The sequence below is a fragment of the Oryza sativa genome, chromosome 4 (assembly GCF_034140825.1).
Source record: "Oryza sativa Japonica Group chromosome 4, ASM3414082v1".
In the NCBI taxonomy this organism is placed as follows: Eukaryota; Viridiplantae; Streptophyta; class Magnoliopsida; order Poales; family Poaceae; genus Oryza; species Oryza sativa.
The window spans coordinates 23987595-24004905 of record NC_089038.1 but is presented as its reverse complement, the minus strand read 5'-3'; the positions used below and the strand labels follow the sequence as shown (position 1 = coordinate 24004905).

Below are 17311 nucleotides of genomic sequence, written 5' to 3'. Positions count from 1 at the left end.
TGTAGATCAATATTCTCAGTTAAGACTCCACGAGAACACGAAGTTACATCAAATGGTGTTATGTGTTTGCATCAGTAAAGAAATTTGTTGTTTGATACAGCAAAAGTAGCAGTGGTATAAAAATCATGAATGCAACTATTGATGTCCATATAGGATCTATTTGATCTAACAGGCTGAATACTCAGTATTACCATGTTAGCAATTCCCAGTGCTAAAATAAATGCCATCTACCTTATCAACCTCGCGGTAGCTGGTATTACAGTATTAATGATGCCACATTTCCCACCTATAAATTGGCATGAAAACAAACTGTTCCGTTCAGTCCAGACTGAACCACCAATCAGTAGCCGTGGAACACCAATACAAGCGGCGTCAAATTAAAGTGAGGGATTGTCATCAAGGAGGTTAGGCTAATGGTTTCACGGAAGACAAGAAAACCGTTTTCAGATTCTCATCCTCCCATACTAGCTTGTTCCACCATGTCTGTGTACACTGGAGTTCTTTCAGGCATCCTGCCACAAGATTAAGCTTCTTAAGCCTGCTGCATCTGACTACTTTGAGGCTCGCCAAGCTTGGGAAATTCACTGCTATGGATTCAGGGCCTATGCTTCTCATGTTTGGCAAGTCGTGCAACTCTAACTCCTTGAGGCTTGGAAAGACCGTCTCCGCAGGCGATCCATGGCTCAATCCTTCTGTGTCGTAGGATATAAGATGCTCAAGAACACTGCAGGATGAAATGCTCAAGGAGGATAAATACTCCAGGCTGCCACCCTGCCAAACAATCTTGGCCTTTGGGAGCTTGCGAAGGATGATACTTTGGAGAGAAGGCAGCAGGGGTACCAGCTTGCGGCAATCCATGTCCAATGACTGGCTAGTCTGTGGACGATACACGCTGTCAACGTCCAAAGGCTTATCGGGCACCCTGTAACGCATCATGCTGACAGTCCGATCAAGTGACCATGGTTGCTCGCCCTTGTATTCACCTCCGGTAATAATGACATTCTCCAGGTTGCAGCAGCCACTGATGATGATGCCCTTCAATCTGCTCATGTGCCTCCAGAGGCTGGAAGGCGAAAACTGGATGCTCGGCAAGTCGCTGCAGTCCTGGACATGCAAATTCCGCAAGTGCTCTGCGAGATGAGGAGACTGCGAGAGCTTCTCCAGAGAGTGGAGCGTTTGCACGGATATGTCAAGCATCTGCAAGCTTTTCAGGCTCTCGAGTTCGCGCAGGTTGACGCGTTGCCGGAGGTCGTGCCGCCTTCGTTTTCTTGAGTCACCGGACTCAGGCTCACAGCTTCCGACGTCCATCCAACTGCTCCAGCAGTGGTCCATGCACAGGACCTGCAGCGCCGTGAGCGGGTTTAGCACGCCGGCGGCAATGGTTTGGACGGGCACATTGGACAGCAACAAGAATCGCAAGTTCACCAGGGCTCCTATTCCAGCGGGCAAGGACCGGATAGTCGTGTTGTTGAGACGAAGGTACTGCAGGGTGACAAGGAGGTTGATCTCGGAGGGCAATGCGGTGATCAGCGTGTCCGATAGGTCCAGCAACCTGAGACAAGGCATGAAGCTGAAGAAGTCGTGGCATATCCTCCCCAGCAGCCGGTTGCTCTGGAGCAGCAACGTTTTCAGAACAGAGCACGTCGGTGCATCATTCAGCTCGTTGATGCCAGTCCGCATCAGTGACACCCTCTCAGCGCCTGTCCATTTATCCGCCCGTGGCGCGGCGCTTGTCACAAGACCTGCTCGGACTAGCCACTTGTTGTCAATCCTGCCGCAATCTGCAACCACCCACAAGGCCATGGCTCGCACCATGGGATGCATGGTGACATGGTAGTCACCGGCTGCTTCCAGCAGAGAGGAGGTCACTAGGATACCAAGCATGTAGTGGCCTTTGTTGTAGAGATCATCCATGTCATCAGCAGACACATCGCTCACAAATCCTTCTCCGATGAAGCTCTCGACAAGTAATTCCTTGGACGTCTCTCCCGAGAACAAAGAGCAATACAGGAGGCAGATCCTGAGGCTGTCGTCCCGTAAGCTGTCATAGCTCCGCTTCAGGCTGACGAGGAGGTTGGCCTCGACGCCGTCGAGCTGCCATGGCGCCAGATTGAGCACGGCCATGCTATGTTCCCACTCCCGCGTTACCCTTTTGCAAGCCATGGCCCGTGCAACCGTGATGAGACCGAGGGGCAGGCCGCCGCACCGCGACGCCATCGCCTGGGCAAGCGGCTGGATCTCCCTGCTGGTGACGAACGCGTTGCCCACCTTGTTCTTGAACAGCTCCCACGAATCGGCCGCGGACAAACACTCCACCTTGATCTTCCTCGTCACGTCCATCTGGTCGCACACGTGCTCGAGCCGCGTCGTCAGCAGCACCTTGCTCTTGCCGTGCCGGCCGGGCACGGGGACTCCGAGCTCCGCGAGGTTGAGGGGCTCCCACACGTCGTCCAGGAGGAGCACGAAGTTCCACCGGTGGAGATACGTGCACAGGGCGAGCGCCTTCTCCTTGGTGCTCTTCCCGTCCTCCCACCGGAGGCCTAGTCGGCCGCCGATGGCCTTCTGGACGGCGCCCGCGCTGTAGCGCTCCGTGACCTCCACGTAGATGACGAGATGTATGTCCATGGACGCCGCGGACGCCGAGAGGAAGGTGTTGTTGAAGTGGTGCAACAGGGTGGTCTTCCCGACGCCCGGCGCGCCATAGATGCCGATCACGCTGGTGCCGCCCTCCTGGAACGCATTCGCGACCCGCGCCAGGAGCGCGTCCAGGCCGATCGACGGGGCCGCCGTCGGGAGCACCTCCGTGCAGGCGAACACGGGCGCGTCCGCCACCTTCTGGAAGGTGGATCTTTGCTCTACAAGTGACACGGCTTCGGCGCGCGCCTCGTCGGCGCGCTTGCTCAGCCGGTAGGCTGCACGCAGGCCAAGCCCCCCCGCCGCCGCCCCTCCTCTAGGGAACTCCGCGACGATCCCGATGGCACGAACCAAGAGCGAGGCAACGGCTTCGAGCCAGTGGCTCACCTGGTTGGTCGCTTCCATGCCCTGCCTCTCCGCTAACCTCACCTCTTTCATCACATCGTCGCGCTGGCTCTTCAGCCATCTAGCCTCGGACTCGAGCGCCCGGATGTAGCCCACCGTCCGCGTGAACAAGTTCCGCAGAGGCCGGAAGATGTTGTCAATCGCGAATTCCATTCTGCAATTCAGCAATAGTACTGGAGTGGCAAGAACAGGATGTCGAATCTAAAAAAACGAGAGGTTAGAACTCAAACAGATCTCCTAAACCAGATCGATCCGGCGGAGTGGCACTGCCGGAGTGGGGGAGAAGATTAGGGCTTTCTGACTTAGTCAACGCTCGTTTAGCCTTGTGCTATTTCTACATGCATATATTTGGCATGGGCATGAGATGGTAAAACTAGTGAAGTGCCTGCTGTGACAATGTTAAGGTCTGTTTGGATCATGTAGTTCTGTACTGAAATTAGTCTCTGGATTAAAAATTTTAGGGGTTGTTTGGATGGGGCTAAAAATTTTTAAGTCCCTGTCACATCGGATGTTTAGATGCTAATTTAGAGCATTAAATATAGACTAATTACAAAACTCATTTCATAACCTTGGACTAATTCGCGAGATGAATCTATTATGACTAATTAATCCACGATTAACCTATGTGATGCTATAGTAATCATTGGCTAATTATAGATTAATTAGGCTTAAAAAATTCGTCTTTCGAATTAGCTCCCACTTATAAAATTAGTTTTTATTATTAGTCTATATTTAATATTTCAAATTAGTGTGCAAACATGGATTCAAACCTCACCTTAGTCCCCTACTGTTTGGATCTAGGGACTGAAAGCACGTGGATCGAGGGAGAGAGAAGAGAGAGGATGTCACTTAAGTACCTCTAAGAGAGACTAATGGATTTTAGTCTCGATATGTACTTTTAGTCTATTTTAGAGCATCAGCAACATATTAGCAGTAATATATTCCCAAAATTTGATTTTTGGGATTCCTAAACTAAAAATAGAAAATGAAAAAACTTCTCGCTCCAAGAGATAGCCTAAATTCAATCTCCAAAATTTAAAAGTGAACCCTTCTGTTAAACTAGCGCTCGCGTGGGAAGGAGAGGAGAAGCGTGGGGAATTAGAGAGAAACACGCGAACAGGAGATTGAGAGTCGCTCTCTCACCCTCAAATCTACAAAGCGAAATATATGGGGATGGAACTCTAAAACTAGTGCAAGGCGCTATTGGGGTTCTGTTGGATCCAATTTTCTCACTAATATTACTGAGTTTTGGGAATGAAATAGGTTGATTGTTGATGATGCTCTTAGTACCCCAGTTTGAATTTTTAGAGACTAATAGATTAGTCCTATATACCAAACAGAGTCTAACTACTCATATACTCGTATACTAGTCTCTTGAAGTGCCTGTTGTGTTTTAAAAAGAAAAAAAAAAAAGAACTACTTGTACTCTTGACTCCATATAAAGAAAGCATGCAACTTGCATATGAGTAAGAAAATACCATTGGCAGTAGAAGCAACGATCACAATTGAAAACGTAACAAGCAACTTGGGTACAAGTCAGAAATTTAATATTGAAACTATCACCTACTCCTGCTAAATTTAATATTTAATATTTTAATATTACTACTAATATGTACTCCCTCTGTGTAAAAAAAACCCAATTATATGTTTGAATCTGTCATTTACTCCTATTTCCTAAAATGAACCCAACATAAAAAAAAGCAACCGCATATCCGTTGATTTTACATATTGCGCTAAAATAATACATATAGAACATTAAGAGCGAGTACAATAGCAGACTATAAGTCGGTTATAAGCATATGTGGAGAAGAGAAGTGGACTACAGTTTCGCAGCCAGCTGTAACACAGACTTCAAGATGTTATAGGGATAATATTTAATCAAACATTTGAAATTTCAACCATCATTAATTTCTCAAATGATTAGTTAAAAAAAGGATATAAGTAGATTTTCCTAAAAAGTAATCATCATATCATAAATTTATCATATTTTATAGACTTTCTAATAATAAAACGATTTTTTAAAAATTAAAGTTTGATTGAATATTGTCCTATGTGTAAAATATTTACGACAGAAAAGGTGATATTTTTTATAGATGAGATCCCCTTCAATCTATCTATCTATATTTTATTTATATAGCTCTATATATACTAATCAGGAATTACGAGAAAATAAGATTTCACTATCTATAAAGCAATCTATCTTTAGTTTATACCTTTGTATATAATTGTTTATATTTAAATAATATTTTAAAAGTGAGAAACTATAAATTTTAAAATCAACATCTGTCAAATCGTGAAAAACACTATAATCACGACTCCAAACGAGAAAGGATTTACTAGGTGGGAATTCGATAGAAGTTAATTCTGTAAATTTCTTCATAGTTTCATGTAAAAATTCAGAATTTTAAGCATGAATTGGGTCCTATTTGAAAGATTAGCCCACATAGCTAATTTTAAGAGCTAATGTTTATTCTTGAATTGGTAGGACATTAGCCTATGATGACATGTTTGAATCCATGGGCTAATTCAGAGCTAAAAGGTAGAAAGGGAGTAGAGAGAGAGAGGGGGGGAGATATAATTGCTTTTTGATGGTCCCATGGAAAATTAACCCCATTAAGGCATCTACAATGTAAGACACTCCTAGAGTGCCCTCACTAACTGAGGGTACTCTAGGGGTACTCACCTCTACAATGCAGACCACGTCTGGGTAGCCCAATGAGTGTCCCAACCCAAAAAAGCCCCTTTCTCTCCTCTTCCTCTCTTTCCTATTCTACCCCTCTCTTCCCTCTCTCTCTTTCTCCCTCCGCACGACCGCACGCGCGTTCCTCTCTCCCTCCGCCCGTCGTTCCACTCGCCGTCTTCTTCCCTCTCTCTCGCCGCCGCCTTCTTCCCTCTCTCTCGCCGCCGCTTGCCGCCTCCGCTCGCCTCCCTCTCCCTCTCCCTCTCCCTCTCTCTCCCGCTGCCGCCCCCGAATCGAGCGCACAGGGCGGAGGGAGAGAGGAACGCGCATGCGGTCGTGCGGAGGGAGAAAGAGAGAGAGGGAAGAGAGATCCGGGGGCGGCGGCGGCGGGCAGTCGTCGTCGTTTGGTGGCCGGAGCGGCAGATCCGGGGCGGAGGCGACCAACGGCGAGCGGTGCACGGGGCGGAGGCGGCAGTCGTCGTCCCTCTCTCTCTCTCCCGTGGAAGGTGGTGGCGGCGACCCCGGAGGCGGCAGATCTGGCTCCCCGGCAGATGGAGCGGCGCCGGCCACGCCGCATCGAGACGGTGGCGGCGCCGACGGTGGCCACATCGACGATGGCGCCGTCATTCTTAACCGTGCTCGCCGACGCTGCCTCCCTCCTCACCCTCCCTTCTTCTCTCCGACGGCAAGCGGCCGCATTGAGGAGACGGTGGTGACACCGGCGGTGGCCGCATCGACGTTGGCGCCGTCGCCTTCTACACAGCGCTCGTCGACGCCGCCTCCCTCCTCGCCCTCCCTTCTTCTCTTCGGCGGCGAGCAGCGCCTCTGCCTTGCCCTTGACGCGTGGGCCGGTGACAGAGAGGAGATGGGTGGAAGAGGAAATCGAAGCTCTGTGGTGCGTCGCCTCAAGAACCTACGTACGCAATGGGTTGCTTCGCCCCGTCCCCCTGGAAAAAGCGATTGAGCGACGCGTCCCCTAGCAGGGGCGTGCGTTCCATCCCAGGGGACGACGCGGACGGAAAGCCTAACAGACAACGCTAGGGGGACGGGCCGAAGCACCGCATTGGTGATGCCCTTAGGTCATCTAGTTTCCATAGCATTAAATACATTGACACATAAGCAAAAATCCTATGTGGCAAGAGAGTTAATGATGAGAGAGGTAAAAAGATGAAGAAACCATTTCTACACAAGAACGAATAAAATTAAGGGGATATGTGGATAAAAGGAGAGAGAAGAGAGGTGATTAGATGGGAATTTAATTTGAAGACATCCATTGAATATATAATTATATGTCTAGATTCATTAACATCAATATTAATGTGAGAAATTCTAAAATGACTTACATTGTGAAACGGAGGAAATATATGACATGGCAAGTATGAAAACTAATTCACTTTAGTTCCAAATTAGCCCATCTGTTTGGATCTTGGAGGCTAATTTAGAGCTAACAAGTGGGGGTTAATAATTAGCATATGGAATCAAACGGGGCCCTGCACAATGCCACCAAGAAACCCGTTATGAAACCAATGGACAACTTTGATCGCTTGTAGACCGTTGATCAAAATTCTTTGTTCAGACCCCTTCGCTGCTAGCAAAGCGCCAGATCCTTTGCACTAGTCCTTGATCTGGACCGTCAATATAGAAATCCGACGGCCACAGTCTACAAACCGTCGACCCAACGCCCTCCGTTCTTCGACACCCTCCCAACCCTTCACCCTTTCTCTCGCGGCTCGTTTGGTTGGGGGAATTTTCCAAGGATCCCGTTTCCGTTTCGAGGTGCCCATGGCGCTGGCGGCGCAGCTCTACGGATCGGCGGCGGCGGCCGCGTACCGGAGACTTCCACTCTACGGAGTTCCTTCGTCATGCCGGTGGCCGCGGACTCCTCTCGCCGCTCTCCCGAAGGTAAAGCCCCGATCCAAGCGGTAAACCCTATCTGTCAGTGCAGTGAGTGATCTGGTGTTCTCGTTCGCTGCATGTTCGATCATTCAAGGTGTCGTGTTCGCTGTTGTTGGATGAAAAGCATTAGATCCCGAATAGGTGAACAAAATGGTTCTTTGGTGATGTTCAATTGGTTAAGCTGCTGATGTAAATTTGACGAAATAAACATGCTACTGTTGTTTGATGAAGGGTAAATTTTCTTGTACGGAGTTTTGTTTCTTGAGCTCTTATTTTCTGATGTCCTCCGAACATGCTAAGGTATCAAGTACTCCATCTGTGACATTATGTATCCATGTTCTAGTTGAAAGGAACTCAAGAAGAAAGAAAGAAACTATTTTTAATTTCTTTTGAATGTTCTGTTATCGGAGGAATACTCCATATTTCAAGGATTACCCGTGTAAATAAATGGATTTTCTTGGATGTATTGCGAGGGATGCACTTTGGCATGGATCACCTATGTAAATAAATGGGTTTTGTTGCATGTATCGCGAGGAATGCACTTTGGCATCTATACTCCAATTTCCCCCCTTCTGGAAAATGCACATGATAAAGTTTTGATTTAACCTGTATATCTATGTAGGAGCATTCCTTGCTAATAAATTTTGCATGGAGTGTAATTGTATAACTACTAGAATTATTTTTTTTATCAAAACAATTGAAAGCAAAACAGTTAACTGTTTACCTATTATGTTGCTTCAGCTTTCCATCTCCACCGGTGGAATGGGTATGAATCCGTTTGGTGTTGGTGCTAAAGTTTCAATAAAATGTACAAATGGGACCACTCAGGTTGATGAGTTAAACTTCAGATCAAATCAAACTGAGGAATTAGTAGAAGGAGATGCAGATACTGTTACCCAGAAGAGGAGTGCAAAAATCCATGATTTTTGCCTTGGGATCCCTTTTGGTAAGTTTGAATTTCATGATTGTAGAACCCTGATGTCACCACATTGATTTGCACTAGCAGAACTCATATATTGTGATGTGTTGTTCTTTGCCTCCTTGTTTGATAAAGAAGTGTACAAACAACTAATTGCAAGCAAAGATGAGCTTTTAATTGCATAATTGCCTGGAAATGCTGTCACATGTTTGGTACCACAAGTTTCAGAAACACCTCAGTTTTTATTATGCAGCAAAGCTCTTGAAGTTTCTATTACATTGATACGAGGCATCAGATAAATAGTCTTGAATCAGTGGAAATAATACTGCCATTACTGCTCTGTTTCGTTTTCACACTTAAATGTTCCTTATTCCTTGAGTATTTCCAGGCATGCAGTTATTTTTTTCTCAGCAGGTTCATCTTTAACTTTTGGCCTGTAAATTATGTGGATATAATGGTGAAAATATCAATTTTGTTATCTTGATTGTATCTGCATAACAAATAACAAAAACACATTCTTTTACGAGGGGAGTAACAATGATTCATATGATAGTGCAGGTGGTCTTCTATTCTGTATGGGGCTTCTAGGATACATTTTTTCAAGAAGTACCATAAGCCTTGTTTTAGGTGTTGCACCAGGGCTCACCACGCTCTTTCTTGGTACCCTCAGTCTTAAATTCTGGAGGAGTGGAAAATCCAGTTTCATATTTATCTTGGGCCAAGCAGGTGGGTCCTTGCCTCCTTGGGTCAAGTATCACTATACTAAGCCTGCTGTTACTAATATCTGTACTGAATTAATGTAACCATGATCATACACTCATACACATCACTAATTGACCAGTTCTTTGTGATTTTGCAGCAATTTCTGCTGTTCTAGCATGGAAGTATTCCCATGCCTACATCTTGGTAACCACCGTTATTACCTTCCCGTTCTTATGTAGCGTAACATCTTAGTTGCACTGATCTTTATTTTGTTTGTGCAGACAAATAGAATCCTCCCCTGGGCCTTCTATGCATCTCTGAGGTATTGCGCTCTCTATTGTTCATCTGAAGCCCTTCTTTTTGGGTAGAAGAGGATATGATATATTGCTACTCTGTCTCCAAAATGGTGCAGCACTGCCATGGCTTGTTTCTACGCTTATGTGCTGCTCTCCGGAGGAAATCCACCACCTAAGAAGAAGATGGCAGCAACTCCATCATCATAGAGCAGGATCCAGGCATTTTCTTAGTGATTAACGCGACAGGATGATTTGGCCTTTGTGCCTTTTAATGCTTTGTCTGCAAGTATAACAGAATTTTGAGTTATCATCCCATTTGTATATTCCCTAATCTTACATTCTCTGTGGATTTTGGTTGTTGTAGCGTGAAGCTTTTTGAACAAATAATTCTGCAGGATGGCAATCCATCCTTACTGAACATTTTGCTCTTTTTTTTTCCCTCCAAGAGCATAAATAAAGGATATGTGTTTATTTAACGTGCTCAGTGGTTTCTTTTGTCATTGGAGTTAGTATTAGGCCACTCCCAACGGGAGTTTCATCCCCATTAAATTGGGTGCCATGTCAGTAATTTTATGATGTGGCATGAAATTAATAAAGTGAGAGATGAAATGAGTTTCATCTTTCAATATAGTTTGTCTCTTGTATGTACTACCTATGAAACAACAAATAATGAAACCATACAATTGTACGAGCTATTTTGATCATCAATTAAATGTCTTGTTGCTTATGACACTTTTGGGACAAAAAAAATAACACCTTTCACTGTGAATGGCCTAAAAATTCTAGCTAGCTGATCGGGGTTCTGACTCTACCCATCACGATTTAAATCCTAATGTCACGAGTATTATACTCAAGTAAGTGGATTTTCAATAAAAAATTAGTAAGACCGAGAGATTTATTGCTAGTCTCCATCTTTTTTAGCGTGTGTTAGAGGGAAACACGTTTGGAGTTGAATAGAAATTTGGCTACATTTTATACTAACTAGTCGGCAACTCTTGTTATAAATTCATCTTTTCGAAAGCAAATGAAGCCTTTGTAGTGGATTTGTGAAATACTTGGTTAAATCTAAGCCTCTTATCAGCCACAGAAAATGAAGCCCAATAACGGCCCAAGTTAGCCAACAAGACCAGCTTTGGCGTCTTGGCCAGATCAAATTAGGGTTTTGCTCCTCCCGCTCCGAGAAAGCGAGCAGCTCGAGCTCCGCCGATTCCCACCCGTGGCTCGTCGCCGCCTCCGCCTCCGCTCCTCCCTCCCGCCGCCAAGATGAAGCTCGTCAGGTGAGGCTCCGGTTCTTCTCCACTTCGTTCTGTCCCGTTTCGTTTCCCTGTGTGTCTTCCCTTTGCTGATCCGTATGGTGCAAATTTTCCCCCGCGAATTTTTTTGGTGCGGATTTGGGGCGTGGGGGGTTTCGCTGCAGGTTTCTGATGAAGCTGAACAACGAGACGGTCACCATCGAGCTCAAGAACGGCACCGTCGTCCACGGAACCATCACCGGTAAGCTTTTCACCTCGCCCACAGGCCACAGGTCGCAAGTAGGGAATTTTTGAAAAATTTAGGGGCTCTCCCTGGTGCTTGTGTTCCTAGGATTTATTATGTGTTCCGATTCGACATATGGCCATATGGGAGAACAGTTGGATGTGTTTGTGCTGCATTTTGTTTGTTTGTGTGGCACGGTTTTCTGATGCTTTTGCAGTAACAGTAGGAATTACTACATTATACTTCTAAAATAATGTTCTTCAGTTTCATAGATGGTTTGATAAATATGAATAATAGTGGAATGTTCAACCTGAAAGTGTGGTGGCATGGATAAGTTGGTGTTGAGAATTCATAATATGTGATGGGATATTCTAATGGACTTGGCTGCCAAATTGGGATATTTCTAACTTATGTTGACCCTATAATGAGTATTTTTACCTGTGTGGTGTAGCAGTATGTCAAGAATGATTTCATATAAAATTACATTTACATCCGTAATACCAAATAAATGCATTATCAAGACATTTTGTGGAGGATTTAACAAAACTAATTTGATGTTGTAGATGTTGATGCATTTTTCTGTAAACCTGGTCAAAGTTTGAGAAGTTTGACTTATGACAAAACTAAACACCTTACAATATGAGATGGAAGGATTAAATAAATACTACATTGTATTGCTGAAATAATGTTCTTTTGGTTCATAGATGGTTTGATTAATGCGAATTACATGGGGTTTGTGGACGTTCATCAATCTATCTTTTTGTGAGGGTCATTGCTGAGTGCTGAGTATCACAGTTTGGGGATGGAATTATTTGAGTTCTCCCTAGGTCTATCAATTAAAAAAAAACAGCCTGAAAGTGTAATCACATAGATAAGTTGGTGTTGAGAATTGAAAGTATGCAACGGGATGTTCTAATGGACCGGGCTCTAAAATTACGATTTTTCTAAGCTAGCCTCACCTAACTTTTGTTGGCCCCATAATAAGTCTCCTTTACCTATGTGGTGTGGCTGTGTGTCAAGATTGATTTTATAGACAATAGGAAACAGAGATGTTTGGATATTTTTCATGTTTCTAGCTTTCTTCATGTTGGTTGAGGTGTTTTTAGGTGGACAAGGCTGTTATGTCCTGGAATGTTTCAATTCTGATTCATCAACCTTTTGCAGGTGTGGATATAAGCATGAACACCCACTTGAAGACTGTTAAGCTCACATTGAAAGGGAAAAATCCTGTAACCCTTGACCACCTCAGTGTGAGAGGAAACAACATTCGCTATTACATCCTCCCTGATAGCTTAAATCTGGAAACTTTACTAGTAGAGGATACCCCGAGAGTCAAGGCTAAGAAGCCAACTGCAGGTATGAAAAAGTTCCCCTACCCATCTAGTTTTGAGTTTGATCGATACAAGAACTATCAATTGACCTACCAATCTTCGTTTGTAACCAGGGAAACCTTTGGGGCGTGGGCGCGGACGCGGTCGTGGCCGTGGTCGGGGCCGGGGGCGCTGAGCTTTGTTATTCCCTGTTTTGTGAAGCTCTTGCAGTGCAAAAGTATTTCAATTCTATTAGAACAGAGATGCCAATCTCAGTAGTTCTTGCTGTGGAATCATCCTGGCATTTGACCTAATGTTCATGTCTATCAGGTTACATCATTCATAATGAACATGGGCGATGCCTTTTCTCAGACCTTCGAGATTTTAAGTGGTATGTTGTTAGTTTGGTTATTTTAATATAATTCTTCTGCCTTAATACTGAGTAAGTGCTTGAAATGTCTTGATCTATTAAGCATGTCTGGTATGAACTTTCAACCTTGGCCTTTGGTGCTGTTTTCTTATCTCAAAAGACAAAAGGAATACTACTAGTAGTTTGTTTTCTTCATAAATCATAATCATTCTTCCCCCATTTGGTAGGTTGTTCATGTGATTTGCTGGGCTGTCAGCAGTAGCTAAATTCCTAAGTTAAAACCGTGTAAATGATACTCCCTCCGTTTCACAATGTAAGTCATTCTAGCATTTCCCACATTCATATAGGTGTTAATGAATCTAAATATATATAGATGTCTAGATTCATTAACATTTATATGAATATGAGAAATGCTAGAATGACTTACATTGTGAAACGGAGGGAGTACGTAAGATTGAAGTTGCTGGTGGTACTCTTCAACTCATGCTCGGTTCGCAGTCTCTGGACCCCCTCGAATCCCTTTCCTTTTTTCCCCCTTTTGTGCCTTTGATTCTGCGGGCGCCGTGCTTCTTTGCCTATCCAACAGCAGTTGCAACGAGCACTGGTGATTTACCTGATTGGCCGGCCGATTGCTTTGCTTTCCCATCGAAGCAAGTACGCTGTCGCGATCGCATTCACTTCTGCAACCTGGTCAGCCAATTCATCCCGTGCTCACTGCTCGGCAAACGGCATTATCATGTCCTAATGATCTGATCGTCCCATTTAGAAATGGCAAGGCGACACATGTAGCTCTCCCAGAATTAACTCCTTTCACCCACGATGCACTGCAAATACTACTACTTGATAACCATCATCCTGGTCTTTATGGGCAGAGCCATGTCCATGTGTCCGTGATTAGTCCATACAGTCGTCTGGCTATCTGCAACCGAAGATTCCGGGCATGGCAAAAAGGTAGTAAAAGGCCCATCACTCCAAAGAGTACAAACAGTCACCAAGCTTCGCTATAGTAGCTAGCTTGTCCCTGAAGCGACACTGCGGATACCATGCCATCCAGGAGAGGCACAAGGACGACACTTGTGCATGCAGCGGCTTCTCTCCGATAAAAAGGGCGTGCAGCTTGGGCTGTCCGGCGAGAGAGGGGTGCAGCAGTGCAGTGGAGAGGCATGTGCAAGCTCAAGTTCAACAGGGAGAGGGTGGGGTGCTACCTGCTGGTGATCCTGGTGGTGGCCCTCCTCATCGGCGTCCTCTTCGGCCTCGGCGTCTTCCGCCACGGCTACGAGCGCTTCAAGGACCTCGGCCGCAACCACACCTGCTACGACTGCAACACCGGCTGACGCTTTCTCGATCAGCTGCTCAGGTTTCCAAGTAGCTATTGCTCTGGTGCGGAGTAGCGTCTAAATTAATAAATTCGTGGTTTTTTGGGGGTAGTAGTCGTTGTTGTTTTGGTTTTGTCCTTGGTAGTCGTTGTTGTTTGGTTTTGTCCTTGGTTTCATTCTTGCCAAAAGCAATAGAACTGCTGTTTCTCTCGTGTTGTACACTTGTACTGCCTCATTTGTTCAGTTGTTTCTGTTGTGGTTGTACTGCGTCGATCATTCAGTCAGTACTCATAGGAGAAACAGTTAAATTCACAGACCAATATTAAAGTAATTTTGAGCATGATATGATATGATATGATCAGAATTATGATGCTCTTGCCCATATTACACTGCTACAAGGTTACTATTTAGTAACCTTTTTGATTATATATATGCATCTCCATGTTCCATGCCTTGGTTAAGATATATGTCCACTGAGATGAAAAGAAGGGTCACCAGCATACCTGAGTATTAAACAACAAAAAAATGTATATATTCCTCACAAAAAAGTAGTTGGATAAACTCAATTACACTTGCACTCCCTCCAGTTCCGCCGTAACCAAAAGCTTCTACTTTCGCACATAAAGCATACAAACGGGCCTTTTAGAACCGAATAAGCTCGTAAATGACTTCAATGATAGACGGTGGCCTGATAATAAACAAAAGCAAATGATTGAAACAACAGGATCAAAGTACCAAATATTCAAACCATGCATTGCTATTGTAATTACACATGCAGACAATAAGAATTCCTAGATGCCAAGTGGCATGAAGCTGTAAAAAAAAATCTAGAGACTACTGTTTATGCACAGCAGACATAAATGAACCGAGTCTTTTGGCATGTTAACACTGGAGCAACTACGTTTCAGTCAGCATCAAGAAGATGATTCCAAGGGTAAGTGGCAGTGTGACACACGATAGACACCCGAGTATATCGTTCCATTAGCTACTGCAGCAGCCACCCCCTTGAGAAGACGAGGAACCAGCACCTCCGGATTGGCCCGGGACCGTGTAACCAAGTTTGATTCCATTAGCCTGCAAATTTTTAAAAGGACACAAAACTCATGCTCAGGTCAATATGTCAATACAGTAGCCAAAAGCAATCACAAGTGCTCTCTTGAGGAGAAGAATGTAGCAGTGCTCTTGCACTCATTTGATTCCTATACCAATATAGAAATCTAAAACACCTCCTTTTCTTCTTTTTTTTTCTTTGGGAGGATAGGCATTTTGTAATACATCTCCTTTTTTGCCATTAAAAGAGGCAAAATGACCATTTTTGGTCCCTCGATCATTTTCGGTTTAATTACAGACTCAGTTTCAAGTTCAGTTATTCCATTCAATTACAGGAAACATTGACCTGAAAATGTATACACAGTTTTTTTTTGTGTGTGCTTCTAGGGCCATGTTAAAGTTTTTGCAGTGCATAAGTTAATTACAGACTCTGTTTCTACTACTTATTCAGTTATTCCTCTCAGGAAAGTTTTGCAGGGCATATGTTAATTAAGAATACACTTATGTTGTATAAATAATGATCTAGTTCACATCAGACATGCTCAGAAGAACAATATGATTTGTGTTTGTAAATTTACCTCAATACATTACATACATTCCTAAAAAACTTTACCTCATTAGATAAATCAAAGACACCATCTTGAATTTTCTTGTATATTGCTCCAGCAGTCTTGACAAAAGCCTGTGTAACAGTTGGGATAAGAAAAACATCTGGAGAAAGCTCTTACTTGCACATATGCACCGATAAGAAAAAATCATTTACCTCCTCAACATTCTGCGCGGTTTTTGCAGACGCCTCCATAAATATCAGACCGTGCTCTTTTGCAAACTGCTCGCCTTCCTCATAGCTCACAGCACGCCTATGAGATAGATCAGATTTATTTCCAACAAGCATTATTGTCATGTTAGCATTCGCATGTTGCCTTGCATCTTCCAGCCAGCTCGCAAGATGATTGAATGTCTCCCTCCTGAAGTCAGTATAACGTAAACATATGTGATCACTCAGGTTAGCAAAGTTTAAAGGGAAATCATGCACTTAAATCAAACCAAAGCCCCTTTTTTTTTCCTTTTTGAGAAATAAACCAAGCAACTTTGACAGATTGGGTAAAAACCTTGTAATGTCATAAACCAAAAGAGCACCGGCAGCCCCTCTGTAGTACGATCTAGTTATCGATCTGAATGACTCCTGGCCTGCCTGAAATGTTGTCAGAGCCACAAAAGCATAAGATGAATGTTTAACTTGACAATTGAACATGCCATCTTATAGGTATCAAGGAAAACTCAAAATAACAGATAGACAATGTAACTTCAAGCCTCACGTTTTGGCTCTCTCATCCAGAGCTAATCTGTACAGAAAGTGATGTGATTAAAAACTGAATTTCAGGTTATCGGTAGTACATACCAACGGCGAAGCCCGCATAAAGCCATAAACTAGAATGGCATTTTCAATCTCAAACCAAAAGCCACAAGTAATCCAAGTTTACCTAACCAATCCAAGCACTCTCCGCCTCAATTGAACAGCTTGGTAACAGATGGCTACGCTAGAAACATCATCCAATCGATCTACACGAGTAGCAGCAGCAGAGAGAGTTCGAGGCGGGGGGTATAACCAACCGTGTCCCAAATCTGGAGCTTGACGGGCCTGCTGTCGACGGTGATCATCCGGGCGCCGAACTCGACGCCGATGGTGAGGTCGTGGACGGGCTGGAACCGCTTGTCCGTGAACTGCAGCAGCAGGCACGACTTGCCCACCCCTGCTCGCGCGCCCCCGCCGCCACCATCGATCATCAGACACAACAACAACACAGTCATATAGAGGGAAACGAGATTTCTCGTCGTTGGAGGAGGGGGGCCGGACCTGTGTCGCCGATGATGATGTATTTGAAGAGGTAGGCGTACGACATCTTCGCCGCCTCGGCCCGCACCGGCGGCGGCGGCGCGGGGGGTGGTTTACCGCGGCGGATTCGCGGGGCGGGGAGAGGGTGGGATTTCCTTCGTCGGGAGGGAGGCGAGGCGAGGAGAGGAGAGGAGGGTTACGTGGACGATTTGTTTGGCTAATTTTGGGGGCGGTTTGTGTTTATCGTCGTCACGGTCACGGTCGCGGTCGCGTGCGGATTACATCGTGCACTCGAGCTGTTTTTTCTTTTTCTCTTCTCGCGATCCGACGGTAGCGGCCGTGACCCTCACCCAGGCACGGCGCGACGCGGCCCGAAGACGAGGGAGATCGGCCACGCACGCACGGACGCAGATGCCGAAC

General features: G+C 45.0%; 4 protein-coding genes across 5 annotated transcripts; 2 read left to right on the top strand and 2 right to left on the bottom strand.

Annotated features, from left to right (window-relative positions):
• Nucleotides 1-4446, bottom strand: LOC4336120 (disease resistance protein RPS2). Its single transcript, XM_015779931.3, has one exon. The coding sequence runs from the start codon at nt 3190-3192 to the stop codon at nt 406-408; it is 2787 nt and encodes a 928-aa protein (XP_015635417.1). The 5' UTR covers nt 3193-4446; the 3' UTR covers nt 1-405.
• Nucleotides 4447-7444: 2998 nt separating this feature from the next.
• LOC4336119 (protein FATTY ACID EXPORT 5) lies at nt 7445-10008 on the top strand. Its single transcript, XM_015779935.3, has 6 exons — nt 7445-7621; nt 8357-8561; nt 9093-9260; nt 9394-9440; nt 9518-9558; nt 9649-10008. Exons 1-6 carry the CDS (start codon nt 7502-7504, stop codon nt 9737-9739), a joined length of 672 nt encoding a protein of 223 aa, XP_015635421.1. The 5' UTR covers nt 7445-7501; the 3' UTR covers nt 9740-10008.
• Nucleotides 10009-10683: 675 nt separating this feature from the next.
• On the top strand, nt 10684-12754 carry LOC4336118 (small nuclear ribonucleoprotein SmD1a). 2 transcript variants are annotated; one of them, XM_015779938.3, is made up of 5 exons: nt 10684-10809; nt 10950-11026; nt 12173-12364; nt 12453-12556; nt 12649-12754. In XM_015779938.3, exons 1-4 carry the CDS (start codon nt 10796-10798, stop codon nt 12512-12514), a joined length of 345 nt encoding a protein of 114 aa, XP_015635424.1. In that variant the 5' UTR covers nt 10684-10795; the 3' UTR covers nt 12515-12556; nt 12649-12754. The 2 variants fall into 2 exon arrangements, with proteins under 2 accessions (XP_015635424.1, XP_015635423.1); XM_015779937.3 differs by having other exon boundaries at nt 12453-12754.
• Nucleotides 12755-14736: 1982 nt separating this feature from the next.
• LOC4336117 (ras-related protein Rab-2-B) lies at nt 14737-17106 on the bottom strand. The gene is made up of 6 exons (XM_015779936.3): nt 16913-17106; nt 16669-16808; nt 16167-16249; nt 15818-16022; nt 15668-15736; nt 14737-15078 (listed from the first exon to the last, which is right to left on the bottom strand). Exons 1-6 carry the CDS (start codon nt 16956-16958, stop codon nt 14986-14988), a joined length of 636 nt encoding a protein of 211 aa, XP_015635422.1. The 5' UTR covers nt 16959-17106; the 3' UTR covers nt 14737-14985.
• Between the last annotated feature and the right edge of the window lie 205 nt (nt 17107-17311).

What these genes read in the sequence shown, in the direction of transcription:
- LOC4336120 (XM_015779931.3), bottom strand. Translation starts at nt 3,192, where the DNA reads ATGGAATTCGCGATTGACAACATCTTCCGGCCTCTGCGGAACTTGTTC.
- LOC4336117 (XM_015779936.3), bottom strand. Translation starts at nt 16,958, where the DNA reads ATGTCGTACGCCTACCTCTTCAAATACATCATCATCGGCGACACAG. An exon ending in AGCTCCAGATTTGGGACACG is followed by an intron (nt 16,250 to 16,668) that starts GTTGGTTATACC and finishes ACAACATTTCAG; the next exon opens with GCAGGCCAGGAGTCATTCAG. An exon ending in TCTTTGATTTATCTAATGAG is followed by an intron (nt 15,079 to 15,667) that starts GTAAAGTTTTTT and finishes AAAAATTTGCAG; the next exon opens with GCTAATGGAATCAAACTTGG.
- LOC4336119 (XM_015779935.3), top strand. Translation starts at nt 7,502, where the DNA reads ATGGCGCTGGCGGCGCAGCTCTACGGATCGGCGGCGGCGGCCGCGTAC. An exon ending in TTGCCTTGGGATCCCTTTTG is followed by an intron (nt 8,562 to 9,092) that starts GTAAGTTTGAAT and finishes ATGATAGTGCAG; the next exon opens with GTGGTCTTCTATTCTGTATG. An exon ending in ATTCCCATGCCTACATCTTG is followed by an intron (nt 9,441 to 9,517) that starts GTAACCACCGTT and finishes TTGTTTGTGCAG; the next exon opens with ACAAATAGAATCCTCCCCTG.
- LOC4336118 (XM_015779938.3), top strand. An exon ending in CGTCCACGGAACCATCACCG is followed by an intron (nt 11,027 to 12,172) that starts GTAAGCTTTTCA and finishes AACCTTTTGCAG; the next exon opens with GTGTGGATATAAGCATGAAC. An exon ending in GGCTAAGAAGCCAACTGCAG is followed by an intron (nt 12,365 to 12,452) that starts GTATGAAAAAGT and finishes GTTTGTAACCAG; the next exon opens with GGAAACCTTTGGGGCGTGGG.